The sequence below is a fragment of the Pleurodeles waltl genome, chromosome 6 (genome assembly GCF_031143425.1).
Source record: "Pleurodeles waltl isolate 20211129_DDA chromosome 6, aPleWal1.hap1.20221129, whole genome shotgun sequence".
Classification (NCBI taxonomy): domain Eukaryota; kingdom Metazoa; phylum Chordata; class Amphibia; order Caudata; family Salamandridae; genus Pleurodeles; species Pleurodeles waltl.
Window position 1 is genome coordinate 516239924 of NC_090445.1, and position 19318 is coordinate 516259241.

At 42.1% G+C, this 19318-nt stretch overlaps 1 protein-coding gene across 3 annotated transcripts in view; it reads left to right on the forward strand.

Annotated features, from left to right (window-relative positions):
- MOV10 (Mov10 RNA helicase) overlaps positions 1-19318 on the forward strand; it is a 276396-nt gene that overhangs the window by 143727 nt on the left and 113351 nt on the right. For all 3 annotated transcript variants that reach the window (XM_069238670.1, XM_069238672.1, XM_069238671.1), the window contains exons 11-14: positions 709-870; positions 5247-5350; positions 8289-8386; positions 8883-9002. In XM_069238670.1, coding sequence (XP_069094771.1) covers positions 709-870; positions 5247-5350; positions 8289-8386; positions 8883-9002 — 484 coding nt within the window. The remainder of the gene's footprint in view (positions 1-708; positions 871-5246; positions 5351-8288; positions 8387-8882; positions 9003-19318) is intronic.

Sequence of the window (19318 nt, forward strand, 5' to 3'; positions counted from 1 at the left end):
TAATAAGACTGAATAAACAAACCGCTTTGCCACGCAAACTGACACATGTTCTGTTCAGCTCGAAAAGCATGTCAAATTTGAAAATGGAGTACTATAATTCATCACTTAACAAATTAGCATCCTTGGAGTAAGTGGCGTACCATTAGCGGTAAGCAATCTCTGGTTTGGTCTTGACACATTACTGGAAATTAATGACTGATTTTCTTTTAATTTTGTGCTTTTCCGTTTGCTTTTATATAGTGTTTTAATTCTCTACTTTACATGTAAAATGTAAAAAGGCTTTCAAAATTCCCTACGTTTGTATGGGATTTTAAGATAAGCATCTGCTTTTATACCAGTCCTGTCGCCGAGAAACTTCAGCCTTAATAGAATGACCATATGGGCTGGGGAAGCTGTCTGGATGTATTAATGGGCAGTGTCCATGTTCATGAATATTTTATCTGTGGAGTTCTTCGCCACAGACCATGCTAAATTGGCATATCCCTGGATTCTTACCTCCCCACAGCTTACCTTTGACCAAGCAACCAATTAAGCTATTCAGTGTCAACCTGACTTGGTCAGAGTTATCACATTTATTATAAAGCGCACTACATGAGTCCTGCAAAATATGAAGTAATGTGTCTGTGTTTGCAGAAGTGTGTAATCCTATGAATGTCTTGGCTGTGTTCATCCGTTTTGGCTATCCATCACTATTGTTCTTTCATCCAGGTTTTGGAACGCATTCCTACATCCCATGTCCTTGCGTGCGCACCCTCCAACAGTGCCGCTGACTTGCTGTGTGAGCGCCTTATGAAACACCGAGACAAGAAGGATCTGTACAGGATAAACGCGAGCAGCAGAGACTTCCGCCTTATCCCAGAGGCGATCAAGGTACGCATTTGTAAATAATTTTTCGAATTTTCAGACACTTAAATTGCTCCATTGTTTTCTTTAAACCTGTGTTGATAGGAATCTACAGCCAGCATTAGAAAGGCAAATCTAAAATGGTTTTTCCTCTCCACAACAGTATGCAGAGATACACAGAATGAGCACACTGTGGAAACTTCATCTCAGTCCCGGTATGTGAAACTCTGTGCAGAATGGAGTGAGCAAATCTGTTTCAAATTCAAAAAGGTGGAGATTTTTTCGTCTCTCACCAAGCTGAATTGGTCTCTAGGTCCCCTCAATTTAGGGAGGTCAGGGAATTGATGCAAAGAGTTGATATAGTCTACTGAAGATCTTAAAACCTGGTCACATTGGGATTGGATTTGTTTTTTGTTTTTTGTTTTTTGTTTTTTAATATAAAGTTCCCCAGTTGACTTTGTGGCCATGTTAGAGCTCGGGTTATTCTTTATGCCTGCAGAGGGGACCTGCATCAACCAAAAAATCTTCTTTAAAAACGGCTTATTTAAGTGACTGGGCTTCCTGGAAATGTATATATATGTGGTTGGTGAAAGGGAAGAAATAGTTTTGACAAGCCATGTTTGATGGTTGTCTGATTTTTTTACATGCAAGCATTGCCTGCCTCCACCCATCGATCCTGCTCATAACCTCATGTTGGACCTGATACCCCTGGTGTGGTTTTAACCCAACGTTTTGCCTTCCATCTTCCTGTTTTTGCTGACTTTGTTTTTGCTGGCCTTAGGACTCGTCACACTTTACCACTGTTAATCAGTGCTAAAGTGCTTGTGCTCTCTCTTTTAAACATGGTACAGTTGGCTTACATCCAATTGGCATATTTAATTTTCTTGTAAGCCCCTGGTGAAGTGGTACTACATGTATCCAGGGCCTGTGCCACTTCTTGTGCCACACACTTAAGTAGCCCTTTAAATGTGCCACAGGCCTGCCATTGCAGCCTGTGTGACCCTTACCATCCAGGACCAACGATATTCAAAGAAGAAAAATATACATAAAACCAACAGCGTTATAGACCAATAAAAGTGATGTTGGATGCAATTAATTTGAGTTAAGTATAAGTTGGTCTATTATAAATAGAAGTTAATAGCTGGAGATGGTTTCTTCTTGTTTGCCTATATTTAAAACACCAATTCGGCTATTTGTTGCTCTTTCTAACATTGTAAGAAGCTTGTAAGACCATTTGATATTTCTTATTATCTCTCAATTTCTGTCATTCTGTACTTGTTTTGTAAAGCAGACAATTTTGAAATCAGCAAATGTGTGACAAATTACTTTTGTAGTCAGTGCCTTTTTTGACTGTGGTTCAGCAATACCTCTATAATTCAAGGTATTCACATTATTTGAATCAAAATGTTAATCCGCTAGAGGTGACAAATAAGTCAACCTACGATTCAAATTCTTTACACATCTATCCTTCTAGAGCTCCCTTTGTTTTCATGTAAGTGGTGTAGCCTTGTCTCTAAAGGGGTCTATGGGCTCCCCTCCATCCTTTTTGTATACATTGCAGCCTATGTGTGCAGTTCTAAACTGCAATTTTAACCTGGCAAGATAAAACTCAGTCCCAAACCTTCCTTTTAAATACATGTAAGTCACACGTAGGGTGGGCACTAAACAGCCCACAGGGCAGGATGCAGATCATTTAGATAGTTGGACATGTGCCTTTATGTTTTACATGTCCTGGTAGTAAACAAAACTCCTTTGAATTTGTTTTTCCAATACTGTGAGGCCTACCTCTCCCATAGGATTGCATTGGGTTAACTTATTATGTTTAAAAGTGTTAACTTTCAGTTGGGAGCAGATAGGAATGCTGAGTTTGGTGTCTATGGAATTGTAATTTAAACCCCTCTTTATTGGTAAAGTTGGATTTTAAGTCACAATTCAGAAAATTCCACTTTTAGAAAGTTTGCATTTTCTTGTCTTAAACATGCCATACTTGCACATCACCAAGGTTGTGCCTGAGCACACTCATAAAGTGTTTGACACTAACCTTTTGTGACTCCAGACAAGCCGGGGCCAGGGCAGGGAGGCAGGAAATTACTAGCACCTCTGGGGTTGGAAGCCTCCAGAACCTTCTACTTCACAGTGGGCACCAGATACAAATATTGGACCCTCAGACCCAACTCCTCAGAACACCTCTGGACATGAAGGAGACTTGGGACTGCTGTGCTGTTGTGCAGGAAGGACTGCTACTTTGATACCCTGCTGCCTTTATAAGGACTGGACCTGCTTCTTTGATCCAAGGACCACAAGAGTAACTTCGATGCAAGTTGGCTGGTCACCTGATCGGAGCCTTGGGAACAGAAAAGGTCCGAAACACCTTGAACCCAGTATCTGGACTATGTCTACTGTGAGTCCTACCCACCAAGTGGGGCCACCTCGGTCCTTGACCCTTGGAAGTGGATCTGTTGGTACTCTGCCAGCTCAACTGTGGTGCTGTGGCAGAACCAACACAGTGTGACGCATACCCTCACAGCTTCGCTTTGGAACCGTCAGTGTGACGGATCCCTGACACCGAACCTCGCATCGCAGCTCCTTCCAACCACCTCTGCAAAACACATGCAGGCCTTCACAGAGTAAACCCCTCATTGACTGCTTCCTCAACCATGCAGGACTCCACATCATAGACCCATAGTTTCTTTGGAACCAACGTGGCGCAAAGCATCCTCCATGCTGGACTTCACATCGCACAACTGTCATCGATAACATCCTTGATGATGATGCAAGACTCCACACCGCAGCCCCATAGCTTTCTTGGAACTACCGCTGCGTGATGTATCATCGCAGGATCACAAAACTCCCCAAACCAGGATTCGAGGTACTTTGTTCAGCTGGCCTAACTTGGTAACCCAATTGTTAGAAATCGAGTCTTTGGTTGGCAGTCAGGTTGTCCTCTGTACAAGCAAGGATCCTCACCCTAGTCAGGGTAAAGGAGAATCACACTTCGTTAACACCCACTTGGTAGCTTGGCACAAGCAGCCTGGCTTAACTCAGACAACGTGTAAAGTATTTGTACCAACACACAGTAATACAGTAAAAACACTACAAATTACTCCACACCAGGTTAGAAAAATAGCCAGTATTTATCTGAACAAAACAAAATGACAAAAAATCCAACATACACAAGTCAAGTTATGTATTTTTAACGATTAAACACAAAAATAATGCTTAGAAACCCAAATGCTTTGATATGGGGATATCACAGTGTTGTGACGAAGTCGCTCCCAATAATCCAACGCCAATGGCGCTGGTCATCAAGTCACACAGACGCACAGTTACAGTACCTTGAGAAAATGAGAAGCCGGTGCACGGAGTTGGGATCACACGTCGCTGGATCTGAGGCAGCATTGGTTTTGGTGCTGTGGAACGAAGGAGTGGAGGAGTCATGCAGAGGCGTCTGGTCCTTGCGGTGGAGGTGAGGCAACGTCCGTGCAAACCATTGGATCTGCGCACTTCAGGTGGAGTTGATGTCTGACGGTCATGACGTGATGTGGTGACTTCCACAGAGTTGTGGACTTGGGCGAGGCTGCACTCCAGCAAGGACCACAGCGTCAGTTGCAGGCGGCGTCACTGGATTTGGCAGCGGCATCTGTCCGGAGTCATCTGAAGTCAATTTTCTTGGATCTTCTTGGTTTTCCACCAGTTTCTCCTTTCAAGGGTCCAGGGACTGGATTAGGCACCAGTAGGCAGGGCAGGAGTCTCAGCAGAGAGTCCAGGTGCTGGCAGAGGAAGTCTTTGATGGCCCGCGACTTCAGAACCGAGGGCAAGCTCAGTCCAAGCCCTTGGAGATTCTTCTCAAGCAGGAAAAGTCAAGCCTTTGTCCTCTTTCACAGGCAGAAGCAGCAACTGCAGGATAGCCCAACAATGCACAGTCACAGTCCAGGGCAGCACTTCTAAACTATTCACCTCTTCTCCAGGCAGAGGTTCCTCTTGGTTCCAGAAGTGATCTAAAGTCTGGGGTTTTGGGTCCACTACTTATACCCCTTTCTGCCTTTTGAAGTTGGCAAACTTCAAAGGAAAGTCTGTTGTTCACAAACTCCTGCCTGGCCTAGGCCAGCCTCTAGACACACACCAGGGGTTGGAGACTGCATTGTGTGAGTGTGGCACAGCCCATTCAGGTATAAGTGACCACTCCTCCCACTACTCTAGCTCTAATGGCTCATTCGGATATGCAGGCTACACCCCAGCTCCATTTGTGTCACTTTCTAGAGGAGATTCACAAACAGCCCAACTGTTATTCTGACCCAGACAGGGAATCCACAAACAGGCGGTCACAGAATGGTTTAAGCAAGAAAATGCCTACTTTCCTAAATTTCATGAGTGTTGCAAATTTATTTTTAATTTTATTATAGCCATGTTGCAATTGGGACGAACATAAGCTGTGCCATGTGTACCCCAACAAGGAGAAGCTAGAGACGTACAGGGTTATTATTACAACTTTGGTGACGGCTGGAAGGTAAGGGTGTTAATTCATTTCTTTTGTTTCATTGTTGTTTGGAGTACCTTGTCACAATGCTAATCTGATGCAGTGATGAAGGCTTGCACCCGCTGCCATTCGTTGAGTGAAAATAGGCGGCAGTCCTAGTAGGACAAGCATAGCACGTATTATGGCTGCGTGTTCTCGTTCTCTGTGACATCACTTTGGTGGTGTTGTCTGATTGCAGTGGTTCTCAGTCAGAGTCCTTACCTTAAAGGTGGGTAGCTAGGTCCAAAATATTGAAGTCAGTCAAGGCCTTAACAAATGAAATAAATAAAATAAAAAAAAACGAACATTTTTCAAGGCCTACATTTACAGGGACTCCAATGCATAAAAACTAGATTATCTGTTAAAAAAAACAAAAAAACCCTTTTAATTTGGATCCCAAAAAAGCTTTTTAATCACAAATTGATGGTGTCCATGTAGTACTGAGTCTCTCTAAGGAATGTGGGGCTGGAAGTATGATGCAGAACATGTTCATGTGCCATATGTAAGGTTTCTGTTAGTTGGGGTGGTTTTGGGCAGGGAAAATGCAGCCTGCGCTTGATGAATGATTGAGCAAGGGAGACCACGTAGGTTTGGACTGCAAGAACTGGAATTGGCAGTATGACCCTCAGATTTACTCAGAGAAAATGCATCCTTAAGTCGTGATACTTCCTCAAAGCTAAAACACAGGAACAGAAATGCAGAGTTCCAAATTTCCTGGCCTCCTCCTCCTCTATGCTTATAAGCAAGCTCATCTATTCTGCACTGCCAAGTGAGGGATCCTTGTGACTTGGTGATTGTGGGTTGGGGAGACTTAAGCTTTGCATAAAGGCTACAGGAACATTTTGACAGAAATGGACTTCATATTACTACAGTCAAAAAGTGTACTTTCGTTGTCACTGTTTCCTGAAGAAATTAACGTCCCTGCATTTGCTGCAGATGCAGAATAGAGGTGCAGTGAAAATAGTCTATATATGGTGTGTGGGACATTTAAATGATATACTCAATTTAATTACCTCTGACTACAAATGTTAGGGATAGGAGGTACTGCTCTTTCTTGGCTCTTTTCTTTCCTTACGGGAAGATCTTTTCAAGTATTAGACCGTTCATTTTTGTCAGATACTTATCCTCTGACCTGTGGAGTTCCGCAGGGCTCTTCTTTAAGCCCGACTCTCTTTAATATTTATCTATCCTCCTTAGCCAAGGTTGTCCCACCCCCCCCCCCCCACCACCTCTCTATGGTCACCTACGCTGACGACACCCAGCTAGTAGTATCCCTCTCTAGCACTGGGCATTCCTCCTCTGCCAGTCTCTCCCGCTGTTTGATGGACATTGCCAATTGGATGACCCTATCTAAATTGAAATTTAACAATGGAAAATCAGAAGTAATGATTGTGGGTAATGGTTCTCAGAGGCCTTCAGTAGCCTTCCCCCTCCTAAAACACACATCAAAAGCCTTGGGTTTTGGCTTGAGCCCGTCTAACTATGGAGCTCCAGTCCAAAAAGGTTTCTTCTATGTGCTTTGGTCTTTTAAGATCTCTTAGGAAGATTTTTAATCTTCTACCTCCCATGGAAAGAAGAATCCTTATTCAGGATCTGATTCTCTCTAGCCTTGACTATGGCAATTCTCTACTCCTCAGCTCTCTGGACTATGTGATAAAGAAGCTTCAAGTTGTACAGAATGCTGCAGCCAGACTGCTCACTAATCTACCCAGACATCTTTCTGCGAAGCCAGCTCTTGTAGCACTTAATTGGTTGCCCATAAAACAGCGTATTCAATTTAAAGCCTTATGTTTGGTTCACAAAGCCCTACGTAACAAGGGTCCCCTTTTTCTGAGACATCGCTTTTCTTTCCATGTCCCAGCCAGATTTTTGCGGTCTTCTACCTCCTGGCAAGGCCATATAGCACGATTTAAGAGATCCTGGGGAGGTAACTCCTTCTCGGTCAAAGGTGCTCGGCTCTGGAACTCCCTTCCGTCAGAGCTTTGTCATGAATCCACGGAACGTCAGTTTAGGAAGAATCTAAAAACGGTCCTTTTTGTAGCTAATCCTCAGCCCTAATCTCTCTCTCTTCTCTCTTAGGAGTCTTCACGTATCTCAGCGCTGGGATGCCCTAGGGTAGCTATGCGCTCTATAAAACCATAAAACTAAACTAATTAAATCAGGAAAGCAATTAATGGAGGAACCAAACAGAGTATGTTGCTGAGGTTTTTTTATTTTTTTATTGTGATTTTAAGGGTAAATGAATAGCGTCAGGAAAGGGTTCTTTTTAAAAGTGAAAAACTGGAGTAGGGTAGGTGAAGGTTAACATAATAAATGTGGGGCACTGAGAAAGGTACAGATTCATAGAAAAATGTAAGACAAAAAGGAAAGGGGAATATTAATGTAAGGGCTGAATACATCGAGGAAAGGAGATTATGCTTTGGAAATTGAACAAAAAGTCAATTACTCGTTTTACCTTGCAATTTACAAAGACGTAGGTTTACAAAATATAATTAAAAATGGAAACTTGAGTGTAATCATCTGTGATTAATCTCTGTGCTAAATCCTTAGCAGCAAAACCCATTTGAGTTGGTCTAGGTAGATGGCCGTTTTAGGTTTCAGTTCTAGAGATACATTAGTCAGAACCAGTGACGGGTGGCCTTTCGTGCCTTTGATCAGGAGTGGTATGTCCTTTAGGATTATTTCTTTAACTTTGGCAAGAGTCTCTGACCTTATCAGGTGTATTAGAGTATGTTTAAATGAACTGAGGCAGCTGAAAGAAGCTAACTAAAATCAGTTATTCATTAGTGAGCATTTTACACCTTCCTGTGGCCACTGCATATGCAAAAATTCATACTTTTCTTCAGGTTCTATATAGGTCTTTTGTTTTGAAATTTGGGTAGATAAAGCCATGTTGATGATTTTTATTTTGACTTACTTTTCATTTTAGACTTGTTTCTGCAAACTTCCCTCATGGCCACTTTTCCCATGTATTCATTGATGAATCTGGGCATGCCGTGGAGCCTGAATGTGTCATTGCAATAGCAGGTATGGATATTTTGCTTTTGAAAATTAATTTTGCTCTTGTTATCTTTGCTCACACCAATTGCTTGTATGCAACGTTCCTACATCTTTAACTCCTAGCCTTGTCGATTGTGAGGTTTCCTCACGTTTTGGAGACCATTATGGGAGTCCATGGTCTCAGAGTACCATTGCGATGAAGGAGCAGAAAATACTTCTCCTTAATAAGCAGATTGTATTCACTGCAACCCCAGCATGCACTTCCTGGAAGCTCTTAAGACTTAGAGAGGGTCTGATCTACAGTGTGCAGCTACAACAATGGAGGATTTGGAGAGGTTCATCCTATAGATGACCTTTTAACCTTCGATTTCGTTATTGTGTGTTTTACAGCATCACTTGAATAACTTCAAGACTCTATAAAAGATTGATCATGCACATTGCTTCTCAGTTTGACTGTACGCGAAATAACACAAGAGAAGCACCCAGCAGAAATCTTTAGTTAAACTGTTCCATTTTTCCATAGGAATAATGGATGCAATGGATCCCCAGACCAATAAAGATGGAGGACAGCTGGTTCTTGCAGGTGACCCAAAGCAGCTGGGACCAATCTTGAGGTCACCTGTTGCCATTAAACATGGTTTAGGTGAGTCCAGAGGTGTTTGACACATGCATTTGGGTTCAAAGGCCGTTTTGTGCAGTAGACATTTGGGGATTAAAGATGGCTAACAGCTTCAAATAAAGATGGAGGACCCATACATATGAGCTTTAGAAAGTGCATCCTGAAAGTTGTCACTTTAGTCTTTGGTTGCTGTGGCTGAGACTGACTGACTGACTATTGAAAAGTGTGAGATAGTGTTGACACAGTAAAAGAATAATCACAAAATCAATTTGCACTTGTGCCACGCATGCTTAGGTAATTGGCACTGTTCTGATGTCATTTGGCACTTTAGTGGTACTTGGTTGGTTCCATGACAGATTAAATAAACCTCATTTAGTGGCCTAAAATCATAGTCACTAAGTACAGTTTCAAATGGTTGCTAGGGAAATGAACAGTGAAACGGGTCACATGTATTCATATTTAAAGTACCTGCTCAAGGGAGTAAAAGGTAAAGTGTGCTTTTATCTATAATCTACCACCTGGAGGCCACCTGATTTTCATCATCCTTCTGCCCTCATTGTCTGAAACTACCCCAGAGACACCAGTAAGTCTGAAAAATGAATTAAATAGCTAACAAGGGGATCATTCACTAGTATAGTAGGAAATAATTTCTAACTACATTTGTTTGTCTATACAAAAACCCATATGGAATCAATCCCTGAAGTAATCAAAAGCTTATGTAGGTAGTTGAACCTAAACAAAATAACCCAAAACAAAGAGGACATAAAACAGTGAGCTGCATGCATGTGTCACTCCAAGCTAGTTATGCAGTGTTCACCCAGTGCTCAGTAATATACACAACAAGCTAATTATTACTCCTGGATAGTCACATTCCAGACTTCTTGAGAGGAGAACTGGACTAGATGTTTAGAAGGCTGAGTCTATAAGAAAAGCTAGCTATTATCATGCATTAAAAAAACAACAAAAAAACTATAGTTAGGACTTTGGTAGTGTGACTGCAAGGGTACTAGAAACAGTCATGCAACAGAAACTTAAAGCACAGACTGGCAGTAGTTGGATTCTTAGAATGATTTTAGCTTTATTTGCCAAATGATTCATTAGGTTCAGGAAAACTATGGAAATTATAAATAATGTGAAAAACAGCAGCAAAGTAGAAAAGAATCTATGCTCATTGGCGGTCAACCTGTCCGTAACACTCACCTTTTTTGACATGAATGAATTAAGAGGGTAAGCAAAGCATACAGTTTACTTGCTTGCTGTACCGCCCTGGTGTAGGACAAGTGGGACGGGGATATTTTCAATTATTTCAACCGGAAGTATGCATCACTAAAGTGTTAGCATGTGATGGTGAACTCTGTGCAGCAGCAATGGGACCTTACTTTCCGCAGAATAATGGTGTAGTCTTGTGCTGGGTACTCTGGGTTGAGAGCTCTGCTTGCAGGTCTGCATCTTAGAGGGTTGCAACCACACAATTATGAGCAGACAATGTTTGCCTCCTTTTCAAGACAAAGTGCATGCGCCCAGAAGTGGAACCAAGTGCCTGGTGATCACCAGAACGATGCAAACATTACTCCTATGTTGATCCTGTGCTCTGACGTGGCGGCGAGGATGTACACCCTGAGAACAGATTCTGAAGCCATTATAGCAGACGTCTACACTATTTCCAAGTCATAAAGCAGCAAGACTTGATCTTCTTTGATTGCAAACTTGGCTGCTAAGCAGCTTGCAACCCAGTCTAAACTAGAAGAAATCTCAAATATAAGGGAGACATCAACTCGAAATTGTGCTGACCATAGAGCTGAGACATGACAAACCATTGATCTTTGCAATAAGGATATTCTCATGACTCATGTTAACACAGAGACCTTCAGGCCTTCAAAGATATCTTTCAGCATCTCACAGTTGAAGCTGCATACCTCTTATGCCAGACACCTCCTGGTCCACCCACATTCATCTGTTTCACTTAATCACCATAGGTTATAATGTCATGCCCACAAGCTCCTTCAACCCATTACTTTATACTATTATCATAGAGCCTTATTAATGCTATCGTGCCCTAAAGCACACAAGACATAAACAACCTAATGCCTGTTTCTCGATATATTTCAGTGGACCATACTTACTGATAAAAATTGGGGGGGGGGGAGGGGGGGGAGGGGAGAAGACAGCGGTCTTTCTTAAATGTCTTCTCACAAGCATGAGCATTGAAAAGGAAAGCAAGGGAGGCATTTGGTGTAGCAGATACCTCTCTTCAGATGTGTGGACATACCCAACATAACATACTTCTTCGAGTGCAGAGCGATCAGCTGCTCCACGGACCACAACCTCTCTAATTTTAGCTGTCATGTGCCATGCCTTAAACACTTCCCAAAGGTTTTAGAGGAATTCCTTGACACTTCATTTACAGTCTAAAAACCGCAAAGTGCTGGCAATAGGAGACTTTAAACAGTGGTTTGGTAGGCCAGTCTCGAAACCTGTGACTGTATTCATTTTATTGTGCTGGCCATGGACCCTCTGAAGTATCTGAATGCAGTGCATTAATTAACCCCAGCCACTAGTAATTACATGGGCCCTCATTCCAGTCCATTATTATTTTGCACACCATTCCACCTCAGTTTGGACCCAGCTATTTGCAAATCAGTCTTGACCCTACTCCAGAGGTCTTCAGTCTGTGGGTCGCTACCCCCGGGGGGCCATGGTGTCCTTGAAAGGGTGTTGCGCATTCCCCCAGCCGATCGTTAACATTCATTGTTGAGTATCCTGTGCTGTGAATGGAAGCTGCACAGACAGCTAAAGAATCCTTCGTGCCAGGGGGCCTGCTTCCTGAATGAAATGCAAATGTGACCTAAGAGTTGTTCTGCAAATGTAAATGGTAAAATATACAAAGGTAAAGGATGCTTTTGAGCCAGTTCTGGCTTTGATTGATCGAATCAGTCAAAGCTTTGTGATGACAAAGATCTGTTCTTTTTGAGTGACAGTGCAAAGAGTTAACAACTGGGTGGTGAAGAGTGTGCTTTTAATTGTATATACATGGGGCCAGAATTATGCTGGCCTTGCGCCGTTCCAACGCCACATTAGCTCCATTTTTTTTTTTTACGCTAATGTGGCATTGGAAGGGGAAAAACGCCGTGCCATATTTACAAAGTGGTGCAGTGCTTTCATTGCGCCACTTTGTAACCCCTGTCCCACATTATCCCTGCACCAGCCATAATGTATGCAAGGGGGACGTTCCGGTGCTAGGGGGGATGTAAAAATGGCGCAAAGGAATCTATAATATTCCTTTGCACCATTTTTATTGGCATTTTTAAGTGCAGGCGTTAAAAAGAGGCTCTCATTGATTACAATGGACCTCTCGGTGCTCAGCAGGATTAGCATCATCATTTTTTATGCTAATCCTGCAAGGTGCTGGACTAGCATAAAACAATTGACACTAGTCGCCCCAACTACTGCCATGGGGTGCCGTATTTTAAATAGGACACTACCATTGTGGTGTTAGGGGGGCGCTAAGGACTGCAAAAAAAGTGGCGCCGCACAATGTGCAGCATCATTTTTCATAAATCTGCCCCATAGTGCTTACTAACCCTGAGGTGTTGAAGAGACAGCTACAAAAAAAAAAATATATATATTACATATGGTCTGGTATTTCTTAAATCTACTTTTTGGAAATGTTATCTTTAAACCTTTTGTGCATTTTGTAGTGGCCTATATTATACTATGTGTAATGCAAACATAAAATAATGACTTGTGTATTTTTTTTGTGCCACGAGGTCACAGCCTGTGACAGAAAGCACTGTGAAAACATAAGTCACTATTCTCTACTGCACCAACCAAGATTTAATTCTGGGGCTGTCTGGTTACACACAGACCTCTGCAGTGCATTAACTAGAAGTTTCATAATGCACTCCAGTGCACTTACAAATGAGTAACCACATTCTTTTATGTATTTTTCTTTTAAGCTGCCTGTTATTTTATATGTAGCTACCTGAAGGTGAAAGACTTGAGGAAAAAAAAACTAAAAACTTACAGAATATTTTGAAGCAGGTCTAGGAGAGGCTTGCGCCACCAGTGCATCACTTTTATTGATGCTCTGGCAGCACAAGCCTCTCAGTCATACTTATGAGGTGACACACAGCCACCCTAAGTGGCTTTGCATTGCCTCATAGATATGGAGTATGTCAAAGCAGCGCACGTCACTGTGTTGCCTTTCTCTGTGTCAAGGCAGCGTTCCATGGGCGTTGCAGTGGGTGTTCCCATGCAACACCCATGGATTTTGGGGCTGCCCAGAATTACAAAATCGCATAAACTGGAGCAGTGCCAAAAGCTTACGTAGGCAGAATGAGGAGAATTGTTTTCATTTCTCCTCATTGTTTCCTCTGTCCATGTATGTTGCATTCTGCTTCACACATGGAAAGAGGAAACTACCACTCAGGATTGTTTTTGTGCAGGAAGGTGCCCCTTCCTGCACAAAAACAACCCTGCCTACATTGGTGCTAGGCAGCAATTTGTGCACCAGCGCAAGGGCAGAGGGCAGGAATGCACAGTTTTTCATAAATACGGTGCATTCCTGCCCTTTTATATTGGCGTAGGGCAGTGTAGCAAGAAGACTTGTGGCTCTGCCCCACGCCAATTCCTCATAAGTGAGAACCTTTTATTTTTAGCCATACCCTTGACCCCCACGCCCCAAACTGACTGTTCTTTATGATTGTTGATGATGAGTACCGGGTTCTAGAATTTTTGTCAGGAGGGGGTCCTTATGCCTAAAAACGTTTGAGAGGGAGGGTCCCATCATCAAAACGTTTTGAAGACCTCTGCGCCACTCCAATGGGAACAGTCTAGTCCTAAGTGCCAAGCCAAGTCTTACCTGAACACAAGCAACTCAGGACTGGTTTCACCCTTGCTTAGGGCTCATCAGCCAGGCATAGCTTGGTTCCAGTGATAGTGTGCATGGGCCCCAAGTTTGGGCATACCTGTCCCACTTGAGGCTACATACTAAAGTATAGAAAGTGTTGGATGGAAGGCTTGAATTTAATCTCAGCCACTAGTAATTAATCATGGCCGCGTCCCTATCCTTTGTTGTTTTGCACACCATGCCACCTCAGTTTGGACCCAGCTATATGCAAATCATGTTCCACTGGCAATAGTCTAGCCCAAATTGCCAAGCCAGATCATCGCTGAAATGGCACACAAGCAAACCAGGGCTGGTTTCACACTTGCTATGGACTTATCATGGACTCTCAGCAGGTGATCAGTGGGCCCAGTATGGTCGACCACACTCTTGACTTTTTATTCTCCTATAAACCTGAAACATTGAATCAGGATACATATCTGGAAACTGGCTTATAAACCAATTATCCAGAACCCTCCCATTCCTTTGAGGAACTTAAGCAGCTTAAGTTAAGAGGACTTTGACATGTAATACAATCAAAAAGCAGACTGATTGCGCCTCCTGACATTTTAGCCACAGCCAATATAAAACAAACCTAAGACTGGTAGCATAGATATGAACTAGATGATCACAAGACACCTCACTGTGCTAAATGAAACTTGTAATAGTGACTCATGTCTCAGGCCACAGAAGACAAAACTGAAACAAGATGCATGAAAAATAACAACAAAAGCCATCAAAATATGAATTAAGCTTTCTATGCTTAACTAGTCCATGGGGAACCAAATACAACGAAGGGAATATTCATTATCCATCATGAATTTTCTAAAGCAGAGGTGCTGAAAAGCTGCCCTTCTGTGACCCAACATAAATGTCTCCTCAATTTCTTTGAAGTAAAAAATTCACCAAGCTCTTGGAGATAATTCCTAGCTCCTCAATCCATTTTCTCCATCTTCTTAATCCCTGCCCCCAACACTTTTACAATATGACCTTACTTTAGTCCACTTTATGGAGAATGATTTAGGTGGTGGCGGGACGTGGAAAGGGGCTTGACAACTTCATGATTTTGGGGACTCTGTGTCCCATAACCTCATGCCCCAGGAGAGGAGGGGCCTCTGCTGCCTTACTGCCTGCTTTAAAAAGTACACACTATCTTCCCGTAGTGCAGGATGTGCACTGGCTGTGCCCGGGCAAAGCCCAGATGAAGCGCAGGCCTGTCCTGCACCCGTCGGCGCTAAGAGGTGACAGGACTTACCGCCCTTGCTTCTGCATTCCCCACCAATGGCTAAAACACACTGCTTGTCGGTAAGACCATTAGATCTGTCTATTTGCTTGTTAGTGCGTCATGCATACAACTTCATGGAACTGTAGCGAACAGTCTGGTATATTGACTGAGGTAGCGACCCCCCCTCCCCCCCCCCACCACAATCACCCCACATTCATGACTGAGTGGGGGCAATTGGTTATGTTTCCTAAGCCCCAATGGGAGCAAGGAAGAGGCCCTCCAAATCAGTAACATCTCCACTTGCATTTTGCTGTGGGGGTGCTATAAAATGTGTTGACACTTTCTGCCACACGGGACGGCCCTGTGGCAGCTACCAAGACTTGGCTGTTGACTCTTTCTTCTGGACTGTCCCTATTGGCGCCTGCACTTAAAGTAACACAGTATGTAAAGTAACACATTGCTAGTTATGTGCAGAGTCTTTTATGGCTATAGTTTGTTGTCCAATGTACTGAATAAGAATTCCCCTTTTTTAAATTGATTCTTAAATTGTTTTGAGCTTTTTGAGCCCCTTGAAGACTTTACCACCAAAAAGTGAAGAAAAAGATGATAGACTGCTGTAGCGCTGATCTAGGGGGCTGTCAATTTATGTAGAAGAGGTATTCCTATTTTTATTTAGTGTAATAGAAACTACACACTTGGGCAAACAGAAAGCTTCTGCGGCTGAGCCTGGCAAGGGAAAAAAAGAAAACAATTATTGAAAAGCACCGGGGACAATTGCACCTTGGCAAAGATTGCTGATCCAATTGAGAAAGTTGCGTCAATACTCGGTGATAAGCAGAAAACAGCTAGTGCTCGAACTCAAAAAATAACCGCCTTTTATAAAAAGTACAAAGGTGTGCATTGCTTAAGAAGTACTGTTAGTGCATCTGACCTTCATAAGTAAAATTACAAGGGGACACGAATAGGTCGATGAACCTTTTGACTCGCAATTAAGATGTTCCCACCATAATTCCAGTACATGCAGATCCATGATGAATAACCAATACACAATATTAACAATAAAAAATAATCAATAACAGTAATAAGCAGTAGTCAGTAATTGTCATGCACCACAAACTTTCAGTCATGAATAACCACGCCTCTTGGTAAAAGTTATCAAACTTATTTTCCTATATTAACAATGCTAAGGTCATGTAAATGAATCTCAAAATCAAATGAAACTCATACAGAAAAAATACTGGCTGTCCAAAGCGACAGAAGAAACGCAATCTAATCAAAGCTTGAACTACGACACACTCTAAGGTTACAGTGCAACATAATAACCAGGTCAACTGCGTCAATGTGATCACATACATTTAAGTTCAGCAGAGAAATTCTACAAGCATTATTCCCCATTAGCAGAATTTTATTAGTGAGGATCATTCACTAACATCAGATTAGCATCAGCATGTTAGGCTTCATGCAAAACAATTTAGTAACACAAATTTGGAAAAACATCTACCTATGGCTCTATCAAAACAGTGTGGTTGGTTCCTAGAAAGAAAAAGCAAATTTGCATGACGGACACATAGATAGGAGTTCTAGCTCTCCTCCGTTGGATCGGCAATACAAGATAGTCTTCGTCATCAGGACATCAGTCGATCAGCAAGGCATCAGTATTCAGCATCAAAGTTCAGAAAATGCAAAGTCTTTAAGCAGTAAATTTAAGAACGTCTCTTGTCACGACGCACAAGAAAATATTGACCTTTCGGCCAGCAAGAAAAAGGGCAATGACTGTGTCTTCTCTTGGTGCAGTCTCATTAAATTGAATTCACAAAAACTATTTCCCAAATCCCTATTGGTCAAGGGATTGCGTGTTCACACTTTGTCCAATAAAATTAAAGCTCCAAATCTAGGAATTCTACCATTACTCCGTTCACATGTCGCTGATTGCAGGAAAAAACAATGTCCTCATCCTTCAGCTTGTCGGGTAACAATATTGTTGTAGCATCTACTCCAGTCAGTGTCTCCATTGTTCTCCTCCTGAGAAAGACAGTCTTACACACAGTGTTATATTTAGCAAGAACAGCATCTTCTAGCGCTTGGTTCTCATGAGAAGATTCTCAGCTCCGAGCACATTTACACAATACAATGGAAAATCACAGCTTAGCTCTCTAGGAGAACCATTTATTAAAACGTTAAGAAATAAAGCTTGACATGAGGCCTGGCAAGTAGACCAAGACTTTCGCTAAATTAAGGCCCACAACTAATAAAGACATAATATATAACCTTTAATATGACATATTACCACGTTAGTCAAACATATGCTGAACATTTCATAGCATTAGACTATTAATAGGTACACTTTGTGGACATTGGCGGCCACTCATCGTAATCACATTTTCAAATTTGTGCATTATGTTTCTTACGTTATCATATTTTCTACACAAATCCATTATTCAGAATACATTAATACTTATTAATAATATTAATTATATTTATTAAAACACCTGCGCTAGCAGTACTAAAAGTATCATTGGCCTGGGTATTGTAAGAGAAGGCCCAGGTCCCTTATTCCTGCTGATGCTAATCAGGTTGCTAGTCACCCCCCACAAAAGGCTTGTCAGCTAAACCTCAATAGCAGGGGTGAAGGCGAGGTGTTTTCAGCTATACCTTGCTCAACCAGATACTTGACTCTGCCCCTTCTGGAAGTGTCTAGAGCCAGCAAAGTTCATTCTCTAGTGGATAGACACACATGCTCCTCAAACCTTCGAAAATCAATTCCACCAAGTGAATCTTTGAGACCTGCTAATGTGATAAAATTGGTCCTTAATGTAATAGTGTTGGAGCTTAATTTAAAAACCATCACTGACAAAAGAGGTCATAGACTTAAAGTCTAGTAAAAAGCCTGTTGATCCAGTCGAGGAAGAAGGGGGCGCTTGACTAGAAAGGCTGGAAAGATTTATCCCATGCCATCTGAATCCCCCTCCTCTCCCATACCAAGAAGATGAAATCTTACTCTCAGGTGACACAACCACCTCTACTTATTCACACGTTGCCACTCAATTATGATTTCCACTGTCCCAACCCAAAAAATAAAGTGGGTGGGGGCAGTTGAAATGCTGATGCAAGGCTACAAAGAGGTTATATGCTTCAAAGAGGATAGGTTGAAATAGTGCACCATACTGGCTATAGGGCTTTTCAATGCTACTAACTCTTCATCGACCATCGCAACAAACACCAGTTGAGGAAAGGTTTCATAATGTATGCCTGTAACCAAGGAGCCTATATTCAAACCCCTTCACAATATTCCTTAGACCGAGCAAACAAAGGCCCATATAGGAATGGGGAGCACAGAGTATATATGACTAAAGTTCTGAAGCTAAGATCTAATAACAGGGTGTTAGAAATGGGGTTTCTGGTTGGCTAGGGTATGCACCTAAACCAGGCAGAACCAACCCACTCTAGTCAGGGCGAGGGAGTTACTCGTCCAGGATAACCCCTGCTCACCCCCTTGGTAGCTTGGCATGAGCAGTCAGACCTAACCTGGAGGCAATGTGTAAAGCGTTTGCACAACACACACAGCACGTGACACAATATGTACACCACAAATTAAACACAACAAAAAATAAACTGTATTGCACAAAACAAAATTAGACCAAACATTACATGTCAGTAACACCCTGTTACTTTAGCAGTTGTCAGAGCATTACACAGGTTACGAATACTCTGTAAGAATAAGCAGTAGTCACATTAGAACACACAAGTACTGCGAATTCTGCAACAAAAGCAGTAGTCAAGAATTACATTAAAGAAATGCACTTGTCATGGAAATATAATAAATGCCTATAAGAGCATTATAAAAACCTTTGGCAAGTCATAATACACATCAGCATGTCATGCCCATAAAAGGAACATCAACACATATATCTATATCTATATATATATATATATATATATATATGTATGTATGTATGTATATATATATATATATATATATATATATATAATATTATCAAAAATAGCACGTTAACACATCAGTCCGTCATGACCCTATGAGGAGCATTTTAGAATAGTGTATATCTCTGTTAAAATACCTGTATTATGATGCAGAAGGCACTTCTAGTGCCAGGAAGGTCAAATGGGGGCCCCGCCGCTCCTATGTGCAAAAACAGGGGCCACATGTTGATCCTAAAGGAGTGAGGGGGGGGGTGCCATGCACCCCCTCTGGACTTTAGAACGGGCCCCTCC